The 21512-nt window shown below is 37.2% G+C and overlaps 3 protein-coding genes across 3 annotated transcripts; all 3 read right to left on the bottom strand.

Moving 5' to 3' along the window:
* Nucleotides 1-684: 684 nt before the first annotated feature.
* LOC146723264 (uncharacterized) lies at nt 685-3575 on the bottom strand. The gene is made up of 3 exons (XM_085482705.1): nt 3442-3575; nt 1154-1499; nt 685-835 (listed from the first exon to the last, which is right to left on the bottom strand). Exons 1-3 carry the CDS (start codon nt 3539-3541, stop codon nt 685-687), a joined length of 597 nt encoding a protein of 198 aa, XP_085338831.1. The 5' UTR covers nt 3542-3575.
* Nucleotides 3576-6880: 3305 nt separating this feature from the next.
* On the bottom strand, nt 6881-8430 carry LOC146723265 (uncharacterized). The gene is made up of 3 exons (XM_085482699.1): nt 8248-8430; nt 7427-8095; nt 6881-7339 (listed from the first exon to the last, which is right to left on the bottom strand). The coding sequence occupies exons 1-3, from the start codon at nt 8428-8430 to the stop codon at nt 6881-6883; spliced, it is 1311 nt and encodes a 436-aa protein (XP_085338825.1).
* Nucleotides 8431-8533: 103 nt separating this feature from the next.
* Nucleotides 8534-12040, bottom strand: LOC114929816 (uncharacterized). The gene has a single exon (XM_029301498.2). It carries the CDS (start codon nt 12038-12040, stop codon nt 8534-8536), a length of 3507 nt encoding a protein of 1168 aa, XP_029157331.2.
* Nucleotides 12041-21512: the final 9472 nt, after the last annotated feature.

The following is a 21512-nucleotide window of genomic DNA, read 5'->3' on the forward strand; positions in this document are numbered from 1 at the left end:
TTTACATGGCGCATGGACTTGGCATCTTGTTTATCTTTTTTTTAAAAGATAAGTTTTTTTATGGTACGATTCTACATTTGCAAATTTAAATTTTTACTGATTCATTATACGACTCTATATATGTCTGCAACTTTAATTTTCCACTGGTACAAGTTTCTACTTTCACTTGGCGCAATTTTTTTTTTATTTCATTACTTTTGTTACGATTGTACATGATTTATAATCGATAATTTTTCATACAATTCTATTGTACATGGGTTTGCAATGTAGGATTCTACATAAGTTTGCAATGGATCATTTTAATACAATTCTACATGAGTTTGCAATGGTTAATTTTGCCTAGGATTCTACATGGGTTTGCAATGATTAATTTTTTTATAGGATTCTACATGGGTTTGCAATAGGATAGGATTCTACAGGGGTTTGCAATGGATAATTTTTGTTAATGGCGTGCCCTTAACTGGTCGCCTTTTTTTACCTTTTTTTAAAGGTGAGTTTTTAGAGATTAATACAACTGGATGTGGGCCGTGTAAATCAGCTAAAGAATGGACCAAGGTAAATTTTATTACATTTTATTAGTGTTTTATATAAAGTTACATATATGTGATAAAATAGCGAGTTATATGTATAGTATATATATATATATAGTTTTATGTTTTAGGAGCAGTATAATAATTATTAATATTAATCCCTGTTCTTTGATATCCATGTCCTCGTCCTCTTCCTCTTCCCCTTCTTCTTCCTCTGCTTCCTCGTATCCCGCGTCCTTTCCTCCTCGTCCTCTCTCATGGCAGATTGTACAGCTGCATCAATAAGACCTTTTAAATTCTTCTCTCTGAAACAAAAAAGTAAATATAATATAGTAAATAATAATAAAAAACGTAATAAATTTTAATAATTGTAATAATTATTTTAAAAAGATAAATTTTTTTACATTATATATATATATATATATAACAAAAATAAATATAACAATTATATTAATTAATAATAAATTATATTAAAACCGGAAAGATAATAAAATGATTTAATAAAAAATGATTTAAAAGGATTATTTTGCATTTTTTCTAATAATATTGTATGTAAAATACAATTCTGTATATATGATTAATTTTATATTTAATATAAATTGTATTTATATAAAATGTCTAACTTACACTTAATGCTATTAGCGTTGACGCCTCCGTTGACGCTGGTACTGGTGCCTTCTCTGGTGCCGGTATTTCCATTAATGTCGACGCCAGTGCCGATGTCAGTGCTGGTGCTGATACTGGTGCCAGTGCTAGCGCCGGTGTCAATGCCGATGCCGGTGCCAATGCCGGTGTCGATGTCGATGCCTCCGCCGACATCATAGTTGATGACATCGTTGATGCCGATGTCAGCGATGCCACTGTTGACACAGTTTCTGCCGACATCGTTGATATCGGCATCAACGATGTCATCATCGGTGTTACTTGTTTTGTCAACGGAGAGAATTCCAATATTCTCTCTCCAGTTTCCTGAAAAAAATTGTAAAAAATATACTGTATATGTATATAAATACTTAAAACAGGGATGCCGGTTGTCGGAAAATGAAAAAAAGATAAATAGAAAGTGAGAGAGAAGGAGATATGTTTCGATATCGAGACACTACTCGCTGAAAAAAGATTCCGAATATAGAAATTTCATCGAAGCTTGCTCGCTCGTTCGAAAGAGTTCTAATTTTAACGTTATTATCTTAACAGTATCTTAAATAAGGCCTTTGACGAGCAATTATTATATAAAATTAAATATATTTATTAAAACATTACTATTAGTAGAGTTTTACAAAATTAGTGTTACAAAATGTTATTATCTTGTATCTCGATAAAAGATCACGAGTAATTCCTTGAGCAAGCAAATCTGAAGGCTATTAACCGAAAAGAATGAAACGTAATAGATTTCGTAAAATATTGTTTTATCTCATTCGCTCTTATTTTCATCTCATTGTCGCTTTCTTTTATAAATATTACTCAAAATTATAATATTAATTCTATAATTACTATTCTAACATTAGATTATACCACACGACGTGAAACTTTTATATCATAAAATTAAAAAATATTTTTAGATATGTGTTGCGTACTTACCATCGCAATATGACCCAACAGACAAATTTTGTCAGACCGACCAGGCTCACTGACTGAGGACTGACACGGACCACGGACGGCACGGACTCACGTCAACTGAACAACTGAAGCACATGTACTTACGCATGCTAGCATGTCCGCACTGTTGCCGATAATTTTGTCAGTCACGCACGCGCAGTACTGATTAAATTCAAGCGCGATAGATCGCGAGCAATAAAAGACAGCCTTAACACAATATTGTTTCACTTTTTTTGTTCTTAATTTTATTTAAAAATCTTTTGATAGAAATATTAAAAAATAAAAAAATTAATTTGATAAAATAATATTGTAAAATAATAATTGTAAAAATAATAACATTAATTGTATAAAATAATATTAATAAATTAAATTAATACTTTTCATAAACATTATAAACAAGAGCATAAAAATTCAATTTATATATTTGAAATTAATTCGAAAATTTTGTCCAAAACTTATCTCAAATTTTGTAGGCAAATTACAAAAAGAATATTCTGTAACATATGTATAATTAATGTAGATACTGTGTTAATAGATTTAGTAATCGATTCTGTATAATGTTTATGTTTGATGTTAAATAACTATATTATGTACAATAATATTTGTTTTATATTAAACATCAAAAATAAAAGTCGTATACGCACACGCAATTAGTGTGAATAAATTGCAAAAATTCGTGAATAAATACAAAATATCATCTCAAAAACAAAATGAATCTTACTCAAACATATTTAATATAAATTATATAAAATAATACATTATTTATTTATCAATTAATACAAAATATATTGTAGAATATTTCATATAAAACCTTTAAATAATTAGATATCACGAGTTGCAGATAATAGTACAATAAATAAATGCACATAATTATATCACGAAATAATTAAATGTTTAATTATTGAGATCTATTTTAATTAAGGTTACTTTCATTTATTTTAGTTTATTTTTATTTATTATCGTTGTCTTAGTCTAAATTTAGTAAAAAGGCAGTGCAAAAGAGCTTTAAAGTAGGCAATATAAAGAGCAGTATCAATTATTTATTTATTCAGTTTAAAGGAAAGAAAGGAATTTATCACGAAATAATAAAAAAATTAAATATTTATTCTAGAGTTAAATATTAAAATATATAAAAAAAGAATATAACATTTTTTGTAGAATATAAAAATAAACTTTATGTTCTATAATTTTCTGATACTTATGATTGTATTATTAAAACAAACTGAATATAAGTAAAACAAAATTGAATAGAAATAAAAAATGCAAGTACAAAATATAGCAGAATATGTAATTAAAGATGATATAAAAAATTTACCGCTGTTGCTTATCCATAAATGATATCTGTTATCAGTCTGCAATGGGAATCTATATAAACGTTTTCCTAGAGATCTTGAACTCGTACAGTTTTTATACATGCACTTATCGTAAAAAGTATCTAAACGGCACTGATTAGACGATTTTTCTTTATTTTTTATAACTATTGTTATTTTTTATAATATTATTGAAACGTGAACAATTTTGCACTTATCAGAACAACGCACTTCGCACACAAACACAAAAAATCCTTTACAGATAATTTTGCGTGTAAAATCCTTTACGGACAATCGCGAAGCACGACTAACACAAAACAGCGCGTATACTTCTCTCACGAGATTATCAAGATAGAGAGTGATACGTCGACTCGCAATTGCTCGCAATATGATCTCTTCCCTCCTCTACCCTACCACACATTCAGATGTTCTTTCCGAAAATTCTTACAGATTCTTACGGATATCTCAATATCGAAGTGTGTGTATGCGTATGCGCATGTGTATATCTGTACACGAGCATTTGCCATGCAATTTTCATAATTTACTTTTTCGAGAAACTTTCTTTCTATGGTACTTTAATTCGCAAAATTCGGGACACCTTATATATATATATATATATATATATATATATACATTTTTGTACACGTGGTATATGTATTAAATAAAAAATATTAATATACATATATTATATTATATAACAATTTTTGTATAATTTAAAGTATAAAGTATATTTAATTATTCATTTAATTTCATTTAAATATATATTATTATAGAAATTTTTTTTTATGATAAATTATTTTCCATAAGTTTTATTTTTTTTATTATTTTTATTTTATAATATTATGTTAATTTTTTGTTATTTTTATACAAATATATTTATTTTATTTTCAATATTTATTTTCTTATTTTTTTTTATATTTTTTGTGCAATCAATTTAATTTTCAGGGATGTTATTTTTGTAAATGAATATAAAATTATTGAAAATATTTTATAAATACAATTGATTTATTATTTCTTATTTTTTATTCATTTACAATTCTGAAAAAAAAAAAAAAAAAAAAAAGAAAACATATGGTCTTGAACTCTGATCTTCGTCGTATTCTGGTCTATCAATTGTGGATGTAGCACGGACATGAACTAAATTTGGCTCTTTTACCGACATCGAAAGTGGATGTGGCCATGTAGTTCCAGACGCTCGTAAAATGGATGTACGTGACGCTAGTGAGCAGCCTAGAAAAAGCGTTTGACGAAAAACGGCGGCGTGGCCTCTCTCATTCTTCTCTCTGCTAGAGTCCCGCATTTCCGCGCGTTCCGTTCCGTCTGTTTTGATTGCCTTATATTACATGGAGCACATTTTGAGCGGAAAAGCGGAACGGGGAATTATAAAATATTAATATTTAAGGGTCGACAGGTCGGTCGGCCAAACTCCGAATTGATGTTGGAGACCTCGCGCGGTGACAACGCGAAACTCCGATTTCAGTGTTGCCAACGCCGAGAAATCAATTCTCGGGTTTTATGTAGTGGTGCATGTCTGTACACGTACATACACCATTGCATTGCTCACGCGGACGCACCGTAGAGAGACAAGGACCGATAATCACGTGTTCTCCTTGTTCCTCTACCGTGCCGGTATACGCGAGATGCCGCCTGAAAATGCTTTCTGGCCTTCCGTAGCAGTAGCGTAGCAAGGCTAATAAGTACCTACTTTTTATAAATTTTATATATCCTTATGCACATATGTGCGTATATATATATATATATATATATATATATATATATATATATTATATAAGGGATATGTTGATTATTCTTGATTTCTTTTTGATTATTGATGCTATTGTATAATTTGCTCCAATAACTTGTAACGTGAAAGAACGTACCGTTGAGTAATATATAATCGATCAATGCAAGGATGTTCAGTATATCATCCAGTAAATTAGAGTTCAAATATATCATTATCAATTTTTTTATAATACAATATATATATATATATATATATATATATATATTGGAATATAGAAAAATGATAAAATATATTTCGGCGATTTAAAAATTTTTTAATATATTGAAAATATTTTTACTAAATATATATAAGTGTAAAATAATTCAGAAAATAAATTTAATAAAAATCTACATACCAGCTGTGTGCATGTGTGCAATTGATTTATTGAAATTTATTTACGGAAGTATTTTGCATTTATATATTTATAGTGTGTGTAGTTGTAAAATGATTAAAATATTTTCAATATCAAATTTTTAAGTTTATCGCTATATAAAAAATATATTTCTATGATTTTCTATATTCTAATATATTATAAAAAAATTGATATTGATATATTTGAACTCAAGTTTTTTACGTGATTAAATATTCTTGCATTGAGCCATCATACGTTACTCGTAAGTTCTTTCATATCTGTATATATATATATATATATATATATACACTTATATATATATATTATATATATATAATATTTTATTTATTTATAAAATACATTTTTAATTCATATTTGTTCACGAACGCGTTGCGTGAGAGGAGGTCGCGCTGCACTAAGGCTAAGTCACTCTCTTTTGTATAAAGAATTTAATGCTTAAACACACGTAAATACAGAACACTCAGACAAGACTTATAACAACTGTTAATAATTTCACAGGAAAAGAACGTAATCGAGATCAGAGTACAAAATAAGCGGTGGTCGTCAACGAATTTTGCGGTTTATCTATCAAGCGGTTACGATATGCGGTTCACAGCGGAAAAGCGATAAAAAGCTGCACGCCGAATGTGGGCTTTTCCTTTATAGGTTTTCAGGACGGAACCCACTCTTACGTAAAGCGCCAATGATCTCGAGTATTTTGAATATTGCGCGGGGTGACCTGAGCGCATCACTCGTGATTGGCCGCTGTAAAATTAGACTAAACGCGTGTTCTAAGAAGGCATGCGTAAGCGGGCGATCGCGGTAATTATTGGTTAATCGAGGCGTCCGTAAGAATTCGCGCATGCTCGCTGTAACCGGACTATTCGGCGGAACGGTTACAGTACCGTTAGTTGTTGTTAGTTGATAGGTTTTTTTTGTGACAGATTGATTTATTACATGGTTTTTTTCCTTGAAATACATATAAACTATGTCTCTATTTGTTATGATTTTCAATCGACCCGTCTAGAATATTCGATTAGGCGTTTCAAACATCCCGCCCGCCTTGTCGCGCAGTGACAATATACCGACGAGTTTCGGCCGTGGAATCACAAGTCGATCGTGATCGATGGTGGGGCGCGCGCGCGCTGGCGCGGTGGCAAGCACGTGGTGATCGCGTGACTCGAACAGCTGAGTCGATGGGAACACGTGGTGATCGTATTGTGCGGATCGATCAGCTGAGGCAGAAAAATGCGGGTTTGACGTGGAATGGCGGGTGTGTAATGCAGTGCGGTGAGGGACTGGTGAATGTTTACGGGCTGACGGCCGGCACGTCCGCGCTGTTTATGCTCGGAAGGGGATCCGCGCGCGGCAGCAAGACGAGCTTGACGAGCGGGCGCACAAGCTCAGAAGTGGCGGTGCGGATTGTCACCACGCGGACGATACCGTCGTTCCCGGGATGCAACCTCGTGATCCGGGCGAGAGGCCATCGGGTCGGGGGGGTGAGCTCCGAACGCAGGATGCAAAGATCACCGACGTGGGGTGCGGCCTCGGCCTTGAGCCACTTAGTGCGTGGATTGAGTCCGTGGATATATTCCTTCGACCACCTCCCCCAGAAGTGCTCTCTCATTTGCTGGAGGTGTTGCCATCGCGATCTCGTGTCTCCATGTTCGCCTCCCTGCGGTGGCTCAGGGATGGCGAGAAGGGGCGCCCCGATCAGGAAATGTCCAGGAGTTAGTGCTGAAACATCGTCTGGATCGTCCGAGAGTGCCTGCAATGGTCAAGAATTGAGGCATGCCTCGATTTGAGTGAGGAGGGTACTCAGTTCTTCGAAAGTGAGGGTGGTTTCGCCTATCACCCTCCGCAGATGGTACTTAGCTGACTTGACTGCAGCCTCCCATAATCCACCGAAATGCGGAGCCGCCGGCGGATTGAAGTGCCAGCGGATGCCTTCCTTGGCGGCTGCGCGTGCGATTCCTTCACCCTCCGAAGACGCTGCAATAAAGAGTTCCCGTAGGGTGCGGTCGGCTCCGACGAAGGTCGTGCCGCAGTCGCTGAAGATGTCGGCACAGAGACCTCGTCGAGAGACAAATCGACGAAGGGCGGCGATAAAAGCTTCCGACGAGTAGTCCGATACGAGCTCTAGATGGATGGCCTTCGACCAGAAGCAGATGAAGAGTGCAATGTAGCCCTTGTAGGCGCGGTGGCCGCGACCTTTGCTGGTCCGAATGAGGATTGGTCCCGCGTAGTCCAGTCCAGTGCGGAGGAATGGTCGCGTTGGCGTGACCCTGCTGCGTGGCAGACTGCCCATGGGTGGTTGTGGTGTCGTCGCTCGCCACCTTGTGCACGTGACACAGCGATGAAGCCGCTGTTTTACCGCTGCACGTCCTCGGGGTATCCAGAAACGCTGTCGAAGCAAGCCTAGGGTCAACTGCACCCCTCCGTGCAAGGTCCGGCGGTGATGAGCATCGATCAACAGTCGAGTCAGCCATGAAGTTGTTGGCGCAATCATCGGATGTCTCTCGTCCTGTGACAAGAGCGAATTTTTTAGCGTCCTCCTACTCTCAACACGCCACGTGTATCGGCGAATGGAGCTAGTTTGGCCAACGGACTGCGTGTTGCGACAGTGCGGCCTGCAGAAACAGCGGTGACCTCGTCAGGGAAGTGGAGTGCTTGTACCTCTCGTAGCCAGTGTGATAGAGCTCCGTCTAATTCGTCTGCGGTGGGTGGCTGTCCAGGGGTGACAGTTGGTGCAACAGTGCGAAGCCAGCGACGACACCATACTGTGACTCGTAGCAGGTGGTTCAACGACGAAAAGCGGAGGAGGAGCTCAGGTTCCATGACGACCAAGCTCCTCGTCATCAGGCTGCCGGCTCGTCTCTCGATAAGGTTGTCTTCTCGGGTGTCCACTTCGGTGAGCGGCCATGCCGCCTCTTCCTCCAGCAACCAGGTAGGTCCTGTCCACCTATAACGTATGATTTACCAATTCCAACGGACTAATGCCCCTCGATGCACAATCCGCAGGGTTGTCTCGACCAGCCACATGTCTCCAGAGTGCGTTCGGCAGTAGGGTCTGGATGTGAGACACCCGGTTGGCAACGAAGGTCTTCCATCGCGAGGCGTGTCCCTGGATCCACTGGAGCGTGACCTTCGAGTCCGTCCACAGATGCGTGGGTGCATCTCCCAAGTTGAGCGTGCGTTGCACATGCTGAGTCAGTGTGGTGAGTAAGGCGGCGGCGCAGAGCTCGAGTCTCGGCAAGGTCACTTGCCTGACAGGTGCCACCTTGCTCTTGGCCATTAGTAGTGTCACTGACGTTTCATTTTTTCCAGCGATGCGGAGGTACACGGCGGCAGCATACCCGCGCTCGGACGCGTCGGCGAAGCCATGTAGCTGCAGCGATGAGTCCACATCGCCCGTGCCGAGCCAGCGAGGCATCCTCAGGCGGTCGAGGAGATGGAGGCCACCCAGCAGTTGCTGCCAACGATGAGCGTCGGCTGGCGGCAGTTGAGCATCCCAATCTAACCCCTGAAGCCACGTAGTTTGGATGAGGATCTTCGCGCGGATGACGACAGGAGCGAGCCAACCCAATGGATCGAAGAGCCGTGCGGTTTCAGAGAGAACCCGTCTCTTCGTATATTTCTCTACGGACGGTGGAAGCAGTGTGAAGGAGAACTCATCATCTTGAGGATGCCATCGAAGTCCTAGCGTTGAGTGACTCTCTCCTTCCCATGCACGCTGGGACTGCTGCATACGATGATCCTGAGGAACGCCAGTTAGGATCTCTTCGTGGTTGGCTGCCCATTTTCGTAACGGGAACCCGCCCGCCTTGCAGAGGTTGCGTAGCTCCTCCTGAAGCACGATTGCTTCGTCGAGCGTGGTTGCTCCGGTGACTACGTCGTCGACATAACAATCCCGTCGCAAGGCCACCGAGCCGCGAGGAAAATGTTCTTCCTCGTCCTTGGCCAGTTGCTGAAGAGTCCGTATGGCGAGGAATGGAGCGCAACTGAGGCCGTAGGTGACCGTCCTCAGTTGGTATTCGTGCACTTCATCGTCAGGAGAGTGCCGCCACAGGATCGTCTGGAAACTGCAGTCGTCTGGATGCACGAGAATCTGCCGGTACATTTTTTCTATGTCGGCGACGAAGACGTAGCGGTGTTGACGCCATCGGAGCAGCACGTCGGCTAGCGGCGGAAGGAGGTTTGCGCCGGTGTGGAGGTGCGTGTTCAGCGATTCCCCGGCTCGTGTTCGCTGCGATCCGTTGAACACGACTCTCAACTTGGTGGTGGTGCTGGATTCCTTGAAGACCCCATGATGCGGTAAGTAACACTTGCCCTGCCGGTCAGTCGACGCCGTGGCTAACTTCGTCATGTGTTGTAGGTCCTCGTACTCGCGCAGGAAGCTCCGGTAGAGATCACCAAAGCGAGGGTCCTGGATGCAGCGTCTCTCCATGGCCATCAGAAGACGTTCCGCTGGCTTGCGAGTCTCCTCCAGTTTTGTCGGTGGTGAGGAGAACGGCAACCTCACCATGTATCTCCCAGAGGCAGTGCGAGTGTGACTGCGCACAAAGAGCTCCTCGCTCCCTTGTTCGTCGGGGGTGAGAGACGTGACAGCGGTGGGCTCCTGTTCCTGTTCCCAGAATCGACGCACCAGGTCAGCGAGGTCGTAATCAGCAGTGATACGGAGCGTGCGTCGGTGATCCGCGGTTGCTGCTGCATCAGATCCCCCGGAGAGAATCCAACCCAGGATAGTTTTCTGGGCGATCGGCATTTCTGGACCGCCCTTGCGTACGCCCTCCTCAATTATGAAGGAGCAGACCTCCGCTCCTAGGAGCAGTTCAGCCGGGTCGTCGTCCTGGAAGTTGGGGTCGGCCAGCTGAAGTCCCTGGATATGAGGCCAGCGTTTATCCGTCTTTGAGGTGGGGCCCTGTGTCATCACGAGGCGCGGCAGGATATAAGCCACCACGGAGAGCTCGGCGTTGGTCACGTCTGACGTTACCTTCAACGTGATCTTGCCGCGGATTGGTCCTGGGCGGGCTCCTCCGACCCCGGAGATGGATAGTCCCGTGTGCGCTCGAGGTAGTCGCAAGCGTTGCGCCACTGTCTCGGAGACAATGGATAGCTCGGAACCCTGATCGAGCAAAGCTCGCACTGAGTGCGGAAATCCATGCCTGTCAGCGATGTGGACGCGCGCAGTTGCTAAGAGGACGGCCTTTCGATCCTCGTTCTGATGTGTAGCGGCTAGTGTCGTGGCAAGTGTGGAAACTGATGCGGTGGCAGGAGTGTTGATCTCCGACGATGAAGACGTGGTGGATGCCCCGTGCAACATCGTGTGGTGACGTGCGTTGCAAGTGAGGCAGGCCTTCTTCGATTGGCACCGTGAGATAAAGTGGTTCCCCAGGCAGTTGTAGCAGAGCTTGTGCGTTTCCACGAAGGCTCTGCGTTCCGCTGAGGACTTGGCCTTGAAGTCTCGGCAGGCCATGAGGGCGTGTTTCTCGCGACACAGTGCACATTGTGGGGTTATCGGTCCGTGCTTAGTGACGTGGGATCTCGCGCTTCGGGTTGTATCTCCTGAAACTTTGGTGACTCCCTTTGGTCGTGCGGCGTTGAGCGTCAGAATTCTGCGGCCGATGAAGTCGAGAAGTGTCTCGTGTGATGGTGGTTCAGTGGATCCCGATGTGGATGATTCCCATTCGAGACGGGTGGTTGAGTCAAAGAGTTCAGTGACCAAGTAATTGAAGAGGTCCATCCCGTGCGTGTCGATCGGGCGACCGATGCTCTCCTGCGCGTTGACGACGGTGGTGACGACGTTGTGGATGCGGCTCAGCTCGTCGGCGGTATCTCCCTTCATCTTGGACACATTGACGAATGCGGCAAAATTGGAGCGGATGAGTTCTCTTTTATTCTCGTAGTGTTTGCTCAAGATCGCCCAAGCGCGATCGTAATTATCGCCGATGACAGGTAACGATCTGATTAATTTTTCAGCTTCTCCGGTCACACTTGAGCGCAGGTGATGAAGACGCTCAATTTTTGAGATTGACCCATTGTTCCCGACAATGGAAAGGAAAAGATCCCTGAAGGATGGCCAATCTGCGTAGGTGCCAGAGAACTGTGGTACCTTGATGCGTGGCAGCGAAGATCGTGATGCGACGTCGGTGGCTGGACGCATGGGCGTCGATGCGAATCCCTCGGCGTAGTCATCCAATGTGCTCCGCTGCGTTACGTACAGGTTCTCGGTATCTTCGTGTAACCCTGATTTGAAGTAATCGCTGTCACTGAACCTTTCTTTCAGCGCAGCGCGGATGAGGTCGTGCTGAGCCTCAAATTTCGTCCAAAGCTGGTCGAGGATTCGAGTGCGTGTACTGACGGCACTGGAGGTAATGTTGGCGTTGCCCAGCTTCCTCAAATATTCCACTGAGCGTGAGATGCGGACGTGGATCTCCCGTTGGCAGTCGATCAACGTGCCCACCTCCATGTTGATGCACGCACTCTCACTAGCCGCACGAAGAATCGCGTTCACGAACTTGCGGTTGCCGGTGCGTGTGATCCGGCTCGAAGGACCAAAAATTATGTTCACGAACGCGCTGCGTGAGAGGAGGTCGCGCTGCACTAAGGCTAAGTCACTCTCTTTTGTATAAAGAATTTAATGCTTAAACACACGTAAATACAGAACACTCAGACAAGACTTATAACAACTGTTAATAATTTCACAGGAAAAGAACGTAATCGAGATCAGAGTACAAAATAAGCGGTGGTCGTCAACGAATTTTGCGGTTTATCTATCAAGCGGTTACGATATGCGGTTCACAGCGGAAAAGCGATAAAAAGCTGCACGCCGAATGTGGGCTTTTCCTTTATAGGTTTTCAGGACGGAACCCACTCTTACGTAAAGCGCCAATGATCTCGAGTATTTTGAATATTGCGCGGGGTGACCTGAGCGCATCACTCGTGATTGGCCGCTGTAAAATTAGACTAAACGCGTGTTCTAAGAAGGCATGCGTAAGCGGGCGATCGCGGTAATTATTGGTTAATCGAGGCGTCCGTAAGAATTCGCGCATGCTCGCTGTAACCGGACTATTCGGCGGAACGGTTACAGTACCGTTAGTTGTTGTTAGTTGATAGGTTTTTTTTGTGACAGATTGATTTATTACATGGTTTTTTTCCTTGAAATACATATAAACTATGTCTCTATTTGTTATGATTTTCAATCGACCCGTCTAGAATATTCGATTAGGCGTTTCAAACAATATTCAACCTGAATGATATTTTCTATATGTTTATGCTATCCTCCGATCTATCCCTAACAAATTAGGAGGTGTAATTGCATTATTATCATCAATTATTATCTTATATTTTTTACCTTTAATTTCTATAAAATTTAATTCATTATCATTTTATCCTTTAAATCAATATTTATTTTGAATTTTCATTAATATTTTTATTCTATTAACATGAGCAGGAGCTCAACCTTTTATCATTATTAGACAAATTTTATCATTATGTTACTTTCTTTATTTTATCTTATTACCTTTCCTAATAAAAATTTGAGATTTAATTATTTTTAAATAAATATTTTAAAATTTATTATTATAAATAAATTTAAAATATTAAAAATAATTATATTCAATATTTAAATTTTTTATAAATTACTATTAAATTAAGTTAATAATCTTGAATTTAAGTTTATGTTTTGAAAACATATTAAAGAAATTTTAATTTTCTATTAACTTTTAAACATTTAATTTTTTTTACTAAATTATTATTAATAATATAAATTTAAATCCAAAAATTAATAAAATATAAACCAAAATTATTGGTAAAATAATTTTCCAACATAAATATATTAATTTATCATATTGTATTCGAGGAAGTATTCCATGTATAAAAATTACTATTCTACATAAAATATTAATTAAAATAAAAGTTAAAATTATTGAATATTTTAATAAATTCCTAAATATATAAATTCTAATTAATCTAAAAAAATAATTATTCCATATTCAGATAAAAAAATTAATGTAAACCCACCCCTAAAATATTCAATATTAAATCATCTGACTCACTTTCGATAAAATCTATAGGACTTCGATTTAATTCAGCTAAAATCCTAATAAACACTATAATAAACAAAGGATATAAAACTACTATATATCATAAATAAAATTGATAATTAATAAAATCAAAAAAAGAATATCTCTCTCTTATTAATATAATAACTAAAATAATTAAAATAAATCTTACTTTATATGATAATATTTGTGAAACTGATCGTATTGCTCCTATTATTGAATAAATCGAATTAGCTGATCATCCCATAAAAATTATAACATACCCTCTAATAGTTATAAAAACAATTATTAATAAAATAGAATAATTTAAAAAATAAATATTAGTAATGTAAGGAAATACTAATCATATTATTATTAAAACAAATCTAATTATAGGACATAAATAAAAAAAATTATAATTAGATTTATATACATAAAATAATTCTTTATTAAGTAATTTAATAGCATCACTAAAAGATTGAAATAATCCTATAAATCCCACCTTATTAGGTTCTTTACGAATTTGTACATATCTTAAAATTTTTCGTTCCAATAAAGTTAAAAAAGCTACCCCAACTAATATAATTAATAACAAAATTAACAATCTTAATATATTTAACGCACTATAAAAATATAATCTTAAATTTTGACAAATTATTACTTGTATAACTTTTTTCTATTATACATCATTAAAATTCTAAATTTAATACACTTAAATTTTGCCAAAGTAATTTTATTTATTTACATATATTTGATCAATTAAATTTATTCATTAAAAAAAATATAATTTAAAAAAAAGTCCTTTTGTACAAAATTTTCTTAATTTTATTATAGATAGAAACCGATCTGGCTTACACCGATCTGAACTCAAATCATGTAAAATTTTATTAGTCGAACAGACTAAAATATTAAACTTCTTTATTTAATTTTTATTTTAATTCAACATCGAGGTCGCAATCATTTTTATTAATATGATCTTTCTAAAAATATTACGCTATTATCCCTAAGGTAATTAATTTTTATAATTATTATAAAAAAAAAAAATTTTCTTAATTTAATAATCAATCCTTTATAAAAATTTCATTAATTAATGTTAAAATTATCTTTAAATTAAAGTTTATTTTATTTAATTATCCTCCCAATAAAATATAATCATTAAAATAAAATTTATTTCCTCAAATAAAAAAATTATATTAATTTAATAGGGTCTTCTCGTCCCATAATTTCTTTTAAGAATTTTAACTTAAAATTTAAATTTTAAATCTACAAATTAAAACAGCTTTAATCAATTCCTTCATTCCAGTTTTCATTTAAAAAACAATTGATTATGCTACCTTTGCACCGTCAATATACTGCGGCTATTTAAAAATCACTGAGCAGAAATAATTTTAAATTATTATCAAAAAACCATGTTTTTGTTAAACAAGTAAATTAATGAAAATTAATGTGTATATGCATTACAATATATTCAATACAATATTCTCTTAATTTGAACGAAAATTATAAATAACTTATGCGTAACATATATTTTTGGACTCCTAAATAAAAAATATATTATATTATTTGCAAAAAATAAGATGAAATATTTTTTATTCGAATAGTCTCAACTGCTCTTTTAGCTGAATGTTTAGAAGCAATGAAAAAAATCGAGGATCTACGAAAAATTTAAGTACATTTCTAAGATTTTTTTATATGATATAAAAAAAATATATGGTATATAAATTGATTTTTTAATTTTTTTATTAATTTTTAATTACACACACACACACACAAATAGATTCTTATTATTTAAAATAGTTTTTATTTTTGTTCTTTATTTACATATGCATACATATTCAAAAAAATAAAAATAATATGATAGCTTTTTTGCTGACATTATCTCTCAATATTTGCATCCGTGTGCTCACGTATTAGTGTTTGTACCTACATGGACGCTACTACATATGCGATGTAAGAGAGACAAAGATGGAATGATGCTCTCTCCTTGTCAAGCAGTCAGCATGTTACCACAGAAATTTCCCCTGCTCCTTATGAATCTAGTGAGAATCTTATCGTCCAGATATTTCATAAAATAAGTGACATAACTTCGTGAATTTTTTTTAATATATTCTTTATATAATAAAGCAGTCCTCTAAAAGGCCGGATTTTACATTTTCGCTCTTAAAAATTTATAATAAATAAAATACGGACTCGCGGCTAACCCAACCTTACCCGTTCCTAGCTGTGCATTCCCCCAAGTTTATTAAAAATTTTTATTTTTATCTTTTTTTCATAAAATAGCTCTTTAGAGGACTACAAATGAGCTTACTGATTAAGAATATCCTCAATTTAATAAGATTCATTCAATATTTTCGCTAATATCTGGAAAATAAGAATCCGTAATTCCCGGCCGGCCGATAGGCGTCTCCACCATGTCGCCTGTCGACCCTTAACTATATTTATTGATTAAAATGCTTGTATTCAATAGATAAGTTGAAAAGATGAACATATTAAAAGGAATTACAATGAATTAAGTAAATATAAATTTAAAAAATTAATACAAATGTCTATTTGTCACTATACCGTTCCGCTTTTCCGCTCAAAATGTGCTCCATGTAATATAAGGCAATCAAAACAGACGGAACGGAACGCGCGGAAATGCGGGACTCTAGTAAAGTTTAGTTACTTTCTCTTCCGCGTTTCCGCGTTTCCGCGCGTCCATGTAATCGCACCCTAAAGGTGCCTTTTCATTTTTCGGTTATACCAAAGAATATAGATGAGTATAGATAAGCACGGTTCTCAGTACTCCGCGGGTCGCACGAGCTGGGATATTTTGCTATAGTTTACGTTACGTATACTGTACTGAAATACTATAGATAGTACATTCTTCTTCTTTTTCTGTATGGCTGCTAAGGCATCTGGGGAATTCGCCTATATGCCATATAGATAGTACAGTATACGTGACGTAAACTATAAAAAAGTACCCCAGCTCGTGCGACTCGCGGGGTACCGAGAACCGTGCTTCTTGGTACTTATTACGGTTCTTTGGGTGAGTTTGCTCACGAGATAAAAATCACAAAAATGAGAGATTCACTAGATTTTGACCAATAGAAACGTAGACAACCTAGTAAATCTATCACTTTTGTGATTTTTACTTCGTGAGCAAACTCACCCAAAGAATCGTAATAAGTACCCAGGAGGTCGATTGTGTATCTCGAGTGAGTTTGCTCACGAGATGAAAATTACAAAAGTGAAAAGATTTACTAGATATCGACAAATGAAACCGTGGGTACTCTAGTAAATTTCCTCACTTTTGTAATTTTCACCTCGTGAGCTACTCACCCAAGATACACAATCTACCCTCTATACTCGTCTATATTGTGACGTCCTGCCATTGGTCGAAACCCTAATTTTTTCGCGCTAACACCATTTCTTGCGAGAACCTATATAATTAACTATTTTGAGAATGATCTAACTTAGAATTAGACGTTTTTATCATTTATCGTTAGTAATACCGGCATAATGAATCTTCTAGTTGTAACTAGTCTAGGGACTAGCAACGCGACCAATCCAACACAACAAACGCATACTATAAATTACTAGTCGTCGCCATCTCTTACAATCCTAAGGGTGCCGTCACATGAGGCGTAACTTGCGGTAACTTACGCCGACCAATCACATCGTCTCATTTCAGTATCAGCTTCTGTCTAGTTATTTTATGCTTTGTACGCTATTATCGATACGCCGAATTCAATTTCTGGCGGAAGAAACGCTGATGCGCATTTGTAAAAAAAACACAACTCCATTTGTGCGTTCTTTTGCCAAAGACTAAAGACAAAGAAGAAGTTAATTTTAATCCATCCATATCTATACATTAATAAGATGAACAAGAATAATCAAATAAGAGTAAGTTAACAAAAATCTAATTTATTATATAAGCTTTAATTATCACGGCGTATCTTTTATTAAATCACTAGGTTACACTAGAATACGCAGATTACGCTTAACGCAAGTTACTAAAATTATTAACGTTTAAATTATTAACGGTATGAACGATAAATGCGAAATATAATCAATGTGTGCAAACCTATTAATCAATGTGTGAACCCTATAATCAATATGTTTAAAATTGAGTAATCTTCCCATACAGCACCGATAGATTGCAAAAACATTACAACAATCTTTCACCGCAATATTGCAATATTGCAAATTCACTGCAAAATGTTGCTACATCATTGCTGTTGAATTGCAGCAATGTTAAAATGTCCGCTTTTTGGAAGATTGCAACAAAATATTACAACAATATTGCAATGTTATGAGTTTGCAATAATGCATTGTTATTGCAACCATAAACTAATGTTGCATATACAGGTATATAAATGTAAATAAATCATTAATGAAAATACGTTGTAGTTAATTTATATATATTACAATATATAAATTATAGAATTTGGATTACATGCAATATTTCCGAAATATTAATGTCATGTTGCTACAAGTGTGCTGGAATTTTGTGCACTTATATCTCTGCAATGTCTTTATAATGTTGCATTGCAACTTGCAACTTGCAACGTTGCTGCAATATAATTGCAATAATCTGTGCTGTATGGGTTATTTATGGAATAGTTAAAATGATGAATTGTCTGAATAAATATCTTAATCACACAATGGTGAATAAATTATAAGAATTGATAAATTCTAATAACCGACTATTTGTCATAAAATATATATTCCATAAAATCTTTTCTTTAATTTATAAGATAACGTAAACGATGCGCCTCAATTGTAATTATATTTATGAAACCTTACTATCTTTATCACTATTATCAATAATATAAACTACTCAGATTCTTGCAACTTAGTATCAGAGATGTTTCTCTCCAACTTAGTATCAGAGATGTTATTCTCCTTTTTTCAATATATTCACATAAATAAGGATTCCATAAATATAACAATATTTCACCGTAACTATATAATAATATACCACGTTGTGAAATTATAACTATATAATTTAGCAATCATAATTTTATTTCATTATATTAAATTGCAATAACTAGAATATAGCAGAGAATTATATAGAGAACGATTTTAGAAACGTATAGAAGCTAGCGAGCGAACAAATAGAAACCCCAACGTGCGGCTACCGTTTGAACTTTCTTTGTCGCCCGGACCGCCCCCGATCTTGATACGATAAGTAACCCCGCGCCTTTCGGGATGCTAACATCTGCACGTCATGAACCTCGAGAACCAACAAATCATACCCTTTTACGACTTATTCTCTCTTAGATTTTCTTGTCGCCTATTATCATATATGGTCATGATAGATCCTCGTGACCATATTTGGTCAAAAGAAGAGCTCACTAGTTGCCTTCTCAGAACCGCCAAACCACCCCCTTCTTTTATAAGAAAATTTATTATGATATCTTCTTGGAAAGCGCTTTCGTGGGAATCCTCCCACCCAAAAATTTGCACACGACACCAGGATTTTTCGTTTTCGAGGGATATATAAACCTTAGAAAATCTGGCCGCGGGACGGCATTTCATCATAGAAAAGTTACAGTGTACCATCTTAAATTGTCGCTAGCCAAGGAGTGCAGCAACAATTTCGTATCATCCTAAAAGATCATAACTGTTTATAACGCGAATCTCGAAATATATAACTTTGTCAACGACGCCTAATCGCTGTAACCCCGCGTAAATTTGTAACTTGGTATATTGTTCAAGTTACGGGTTAGCCGTCGATCTCGCTGACTTCTTAATTCTTAATCGCGCCAAATTTGTAACCGGCTTAAAAGACGAATAAAGAACTTCAGTGCATCGTACAACCTAGTGTTTGATTTCGCCATAAGCACCCCACGACCGAGGTCCTTGCGAGGGAGCGAAGCTGGCCAAGCACATCACAGGTCTACGAAGAGTTCGTCGTCTTAAAGATAGGAATCTGTTAATCATGCAGATCATCGCACACATAAGTATTACATAAAAATTCGAACAAGTTTCGAAGATTGTGCAGATTTTTTTAAATAATTATCCAATCGTCCTATTAATGAGAAAATACATCAATATTAAATGATAAATTTTAACATAAAGACAGAACTCCTGTTATTACTCTAATAATTCTCTTCGTTCGCATCCTCATATTTCCTGCCCCGAAGCACTGAATAGAGCACCGGAGGCAACTCTCCTATCAACGCCCTGATTATTTCCTGCCCCCGAGCACTGAATAGCGTACCGGAGGCAACTTTCTTATCAACTTCTGAGAACCTCAGTATCTATGCTAAGCGCTTTGTCGCCCTGATGTAGATCGTCTCCTCAACTTCTGAGAACCTCAGTATCTAAACCAAGCGCCTTGTCGCCCTGATGTAGATCGTCTTCTCAACTTCCGAGAACCTCAGTATCTATGCCGAGCGCCTTGTCGCCCTGATGTAGATCTTTTTCCTCAATCTTCTCCTTCCTAATAAACGATACCAGAGGGTAGATTGTGTATCTTGAATGAGTTGCTCACGAGATGAAAATTACAAAAGTGAGGAAATTTACTAGAGTACCCACGGTTTTATTTGTCGATATCTAGTAAATCTTTTCACTTTTGTAATTTTCATCTCGTGAGCAAACTCACCCAAGATACACAATAATCGACCTCCTGAAGATCAATAATTTAACGAATGTTATTTTGATAAATTTTTTAGTTAATTGGATTTGGTTCAATTAACGCAATCTCACTCAATACATCCTCATCATTAGTATCCTTATATTCAATTGATAACCATTTTCCTACTATTCTAGGACGTATTATAAATGAAAACATTAAAACAGAAGATCGCACATCGGAGTAACCGTAATTACAGAGCTGGGAAAAAGGCTCGTGCTAACCGCGCCACATCTACTCTACGTTGGCTCAGGCGACGGTCACCAGACAATAAACCTCGCATCAAATTGTGTGAAATAGTTACCATTTCTCCGGAAACTATAAAAGGATTAAAGACTTTACCTATTCAACTAAATCTTGACAATAAACTCGTAGCAAACAAAAGAACTCCACCTCATACTGAGATCAAACCCTCGATCAACCAACCTCTTAATTCCTTTGAATTCTCGACTCCTGAACTACCAAGTTCAATTGATTCCTTCATAGAAAAAGCACTTAATTATTTTAATCTTAGAACTAACTTCCCAGAGTTATCACCAATCTCAGACAAAGGAATTCCCCCTGATTCCGGAATAGAATCCTTGCCAGACGAACCATCTAATATATTTAGTTCAGAACCCGATTCTTCAGAGCAGTTATTAATCACAGAATTACACGAATTGGTATCGCAAGTGGAAAGAAATATTTCCCCGGAACAATTTTATCCTACGGATGAAGTACAAATAACAATAAAAGACCAATTCTCAGAACAGTTACTAATTGCAGAATTGTGTGATTTAGTATCACAAATAGAAAAGAATACCTCTCAGGAACTAATTCCTCGTAAGAACTTGATACAATCACTAAAAGATCAGTGTTCAGACAATTTACTTGAAATCGATCAATATGCTAATTATCTAGATATTTAAATGTTTAAAGTACTTCTCAAATGTCATCAGAATATACTATTGAAAAAAACCGGAAATTAATTAATGAAGAAATTCATACAATAATAAGTATAATTATCGCTCTACTAACAGACGTTTTAGAGGGAAACATCGATTTAGACCAATTTCTCGTCTGTTTAGATAACATTCCAGACCCATTGCACACGATAAACGCAAGGCTTCTCGGAAACCGATAATTCGTAATTTAAATAATTGTTTAATAATAGGACTCAATGAGGGATTCTAAAGACTCTAAATTTGAGAATTATATAATATTTTCGCTATCAAATTTATTAATTAACAACTATTTAACTGAGGAAATTACAGTCGATCAATTGATCAATGCATTGG

This window comes from Nylanderia fulva, unplaced genomic scaffold (genome assembly GCF_048542155.1).
Source record: "Nylanderia fulva isolate GAGA-0341 unplaced genomic scaffold, ASM4854215v1 Scaffold211, whole genome shotgun sequence".
In the NCBI taxonomy this organism is placed as follows: Eukaryota; Metazoa; Arthropoda; class Insecta; order Hymenoptera; family Formicidae; genus Nylanderia; species Nylanderia fulva.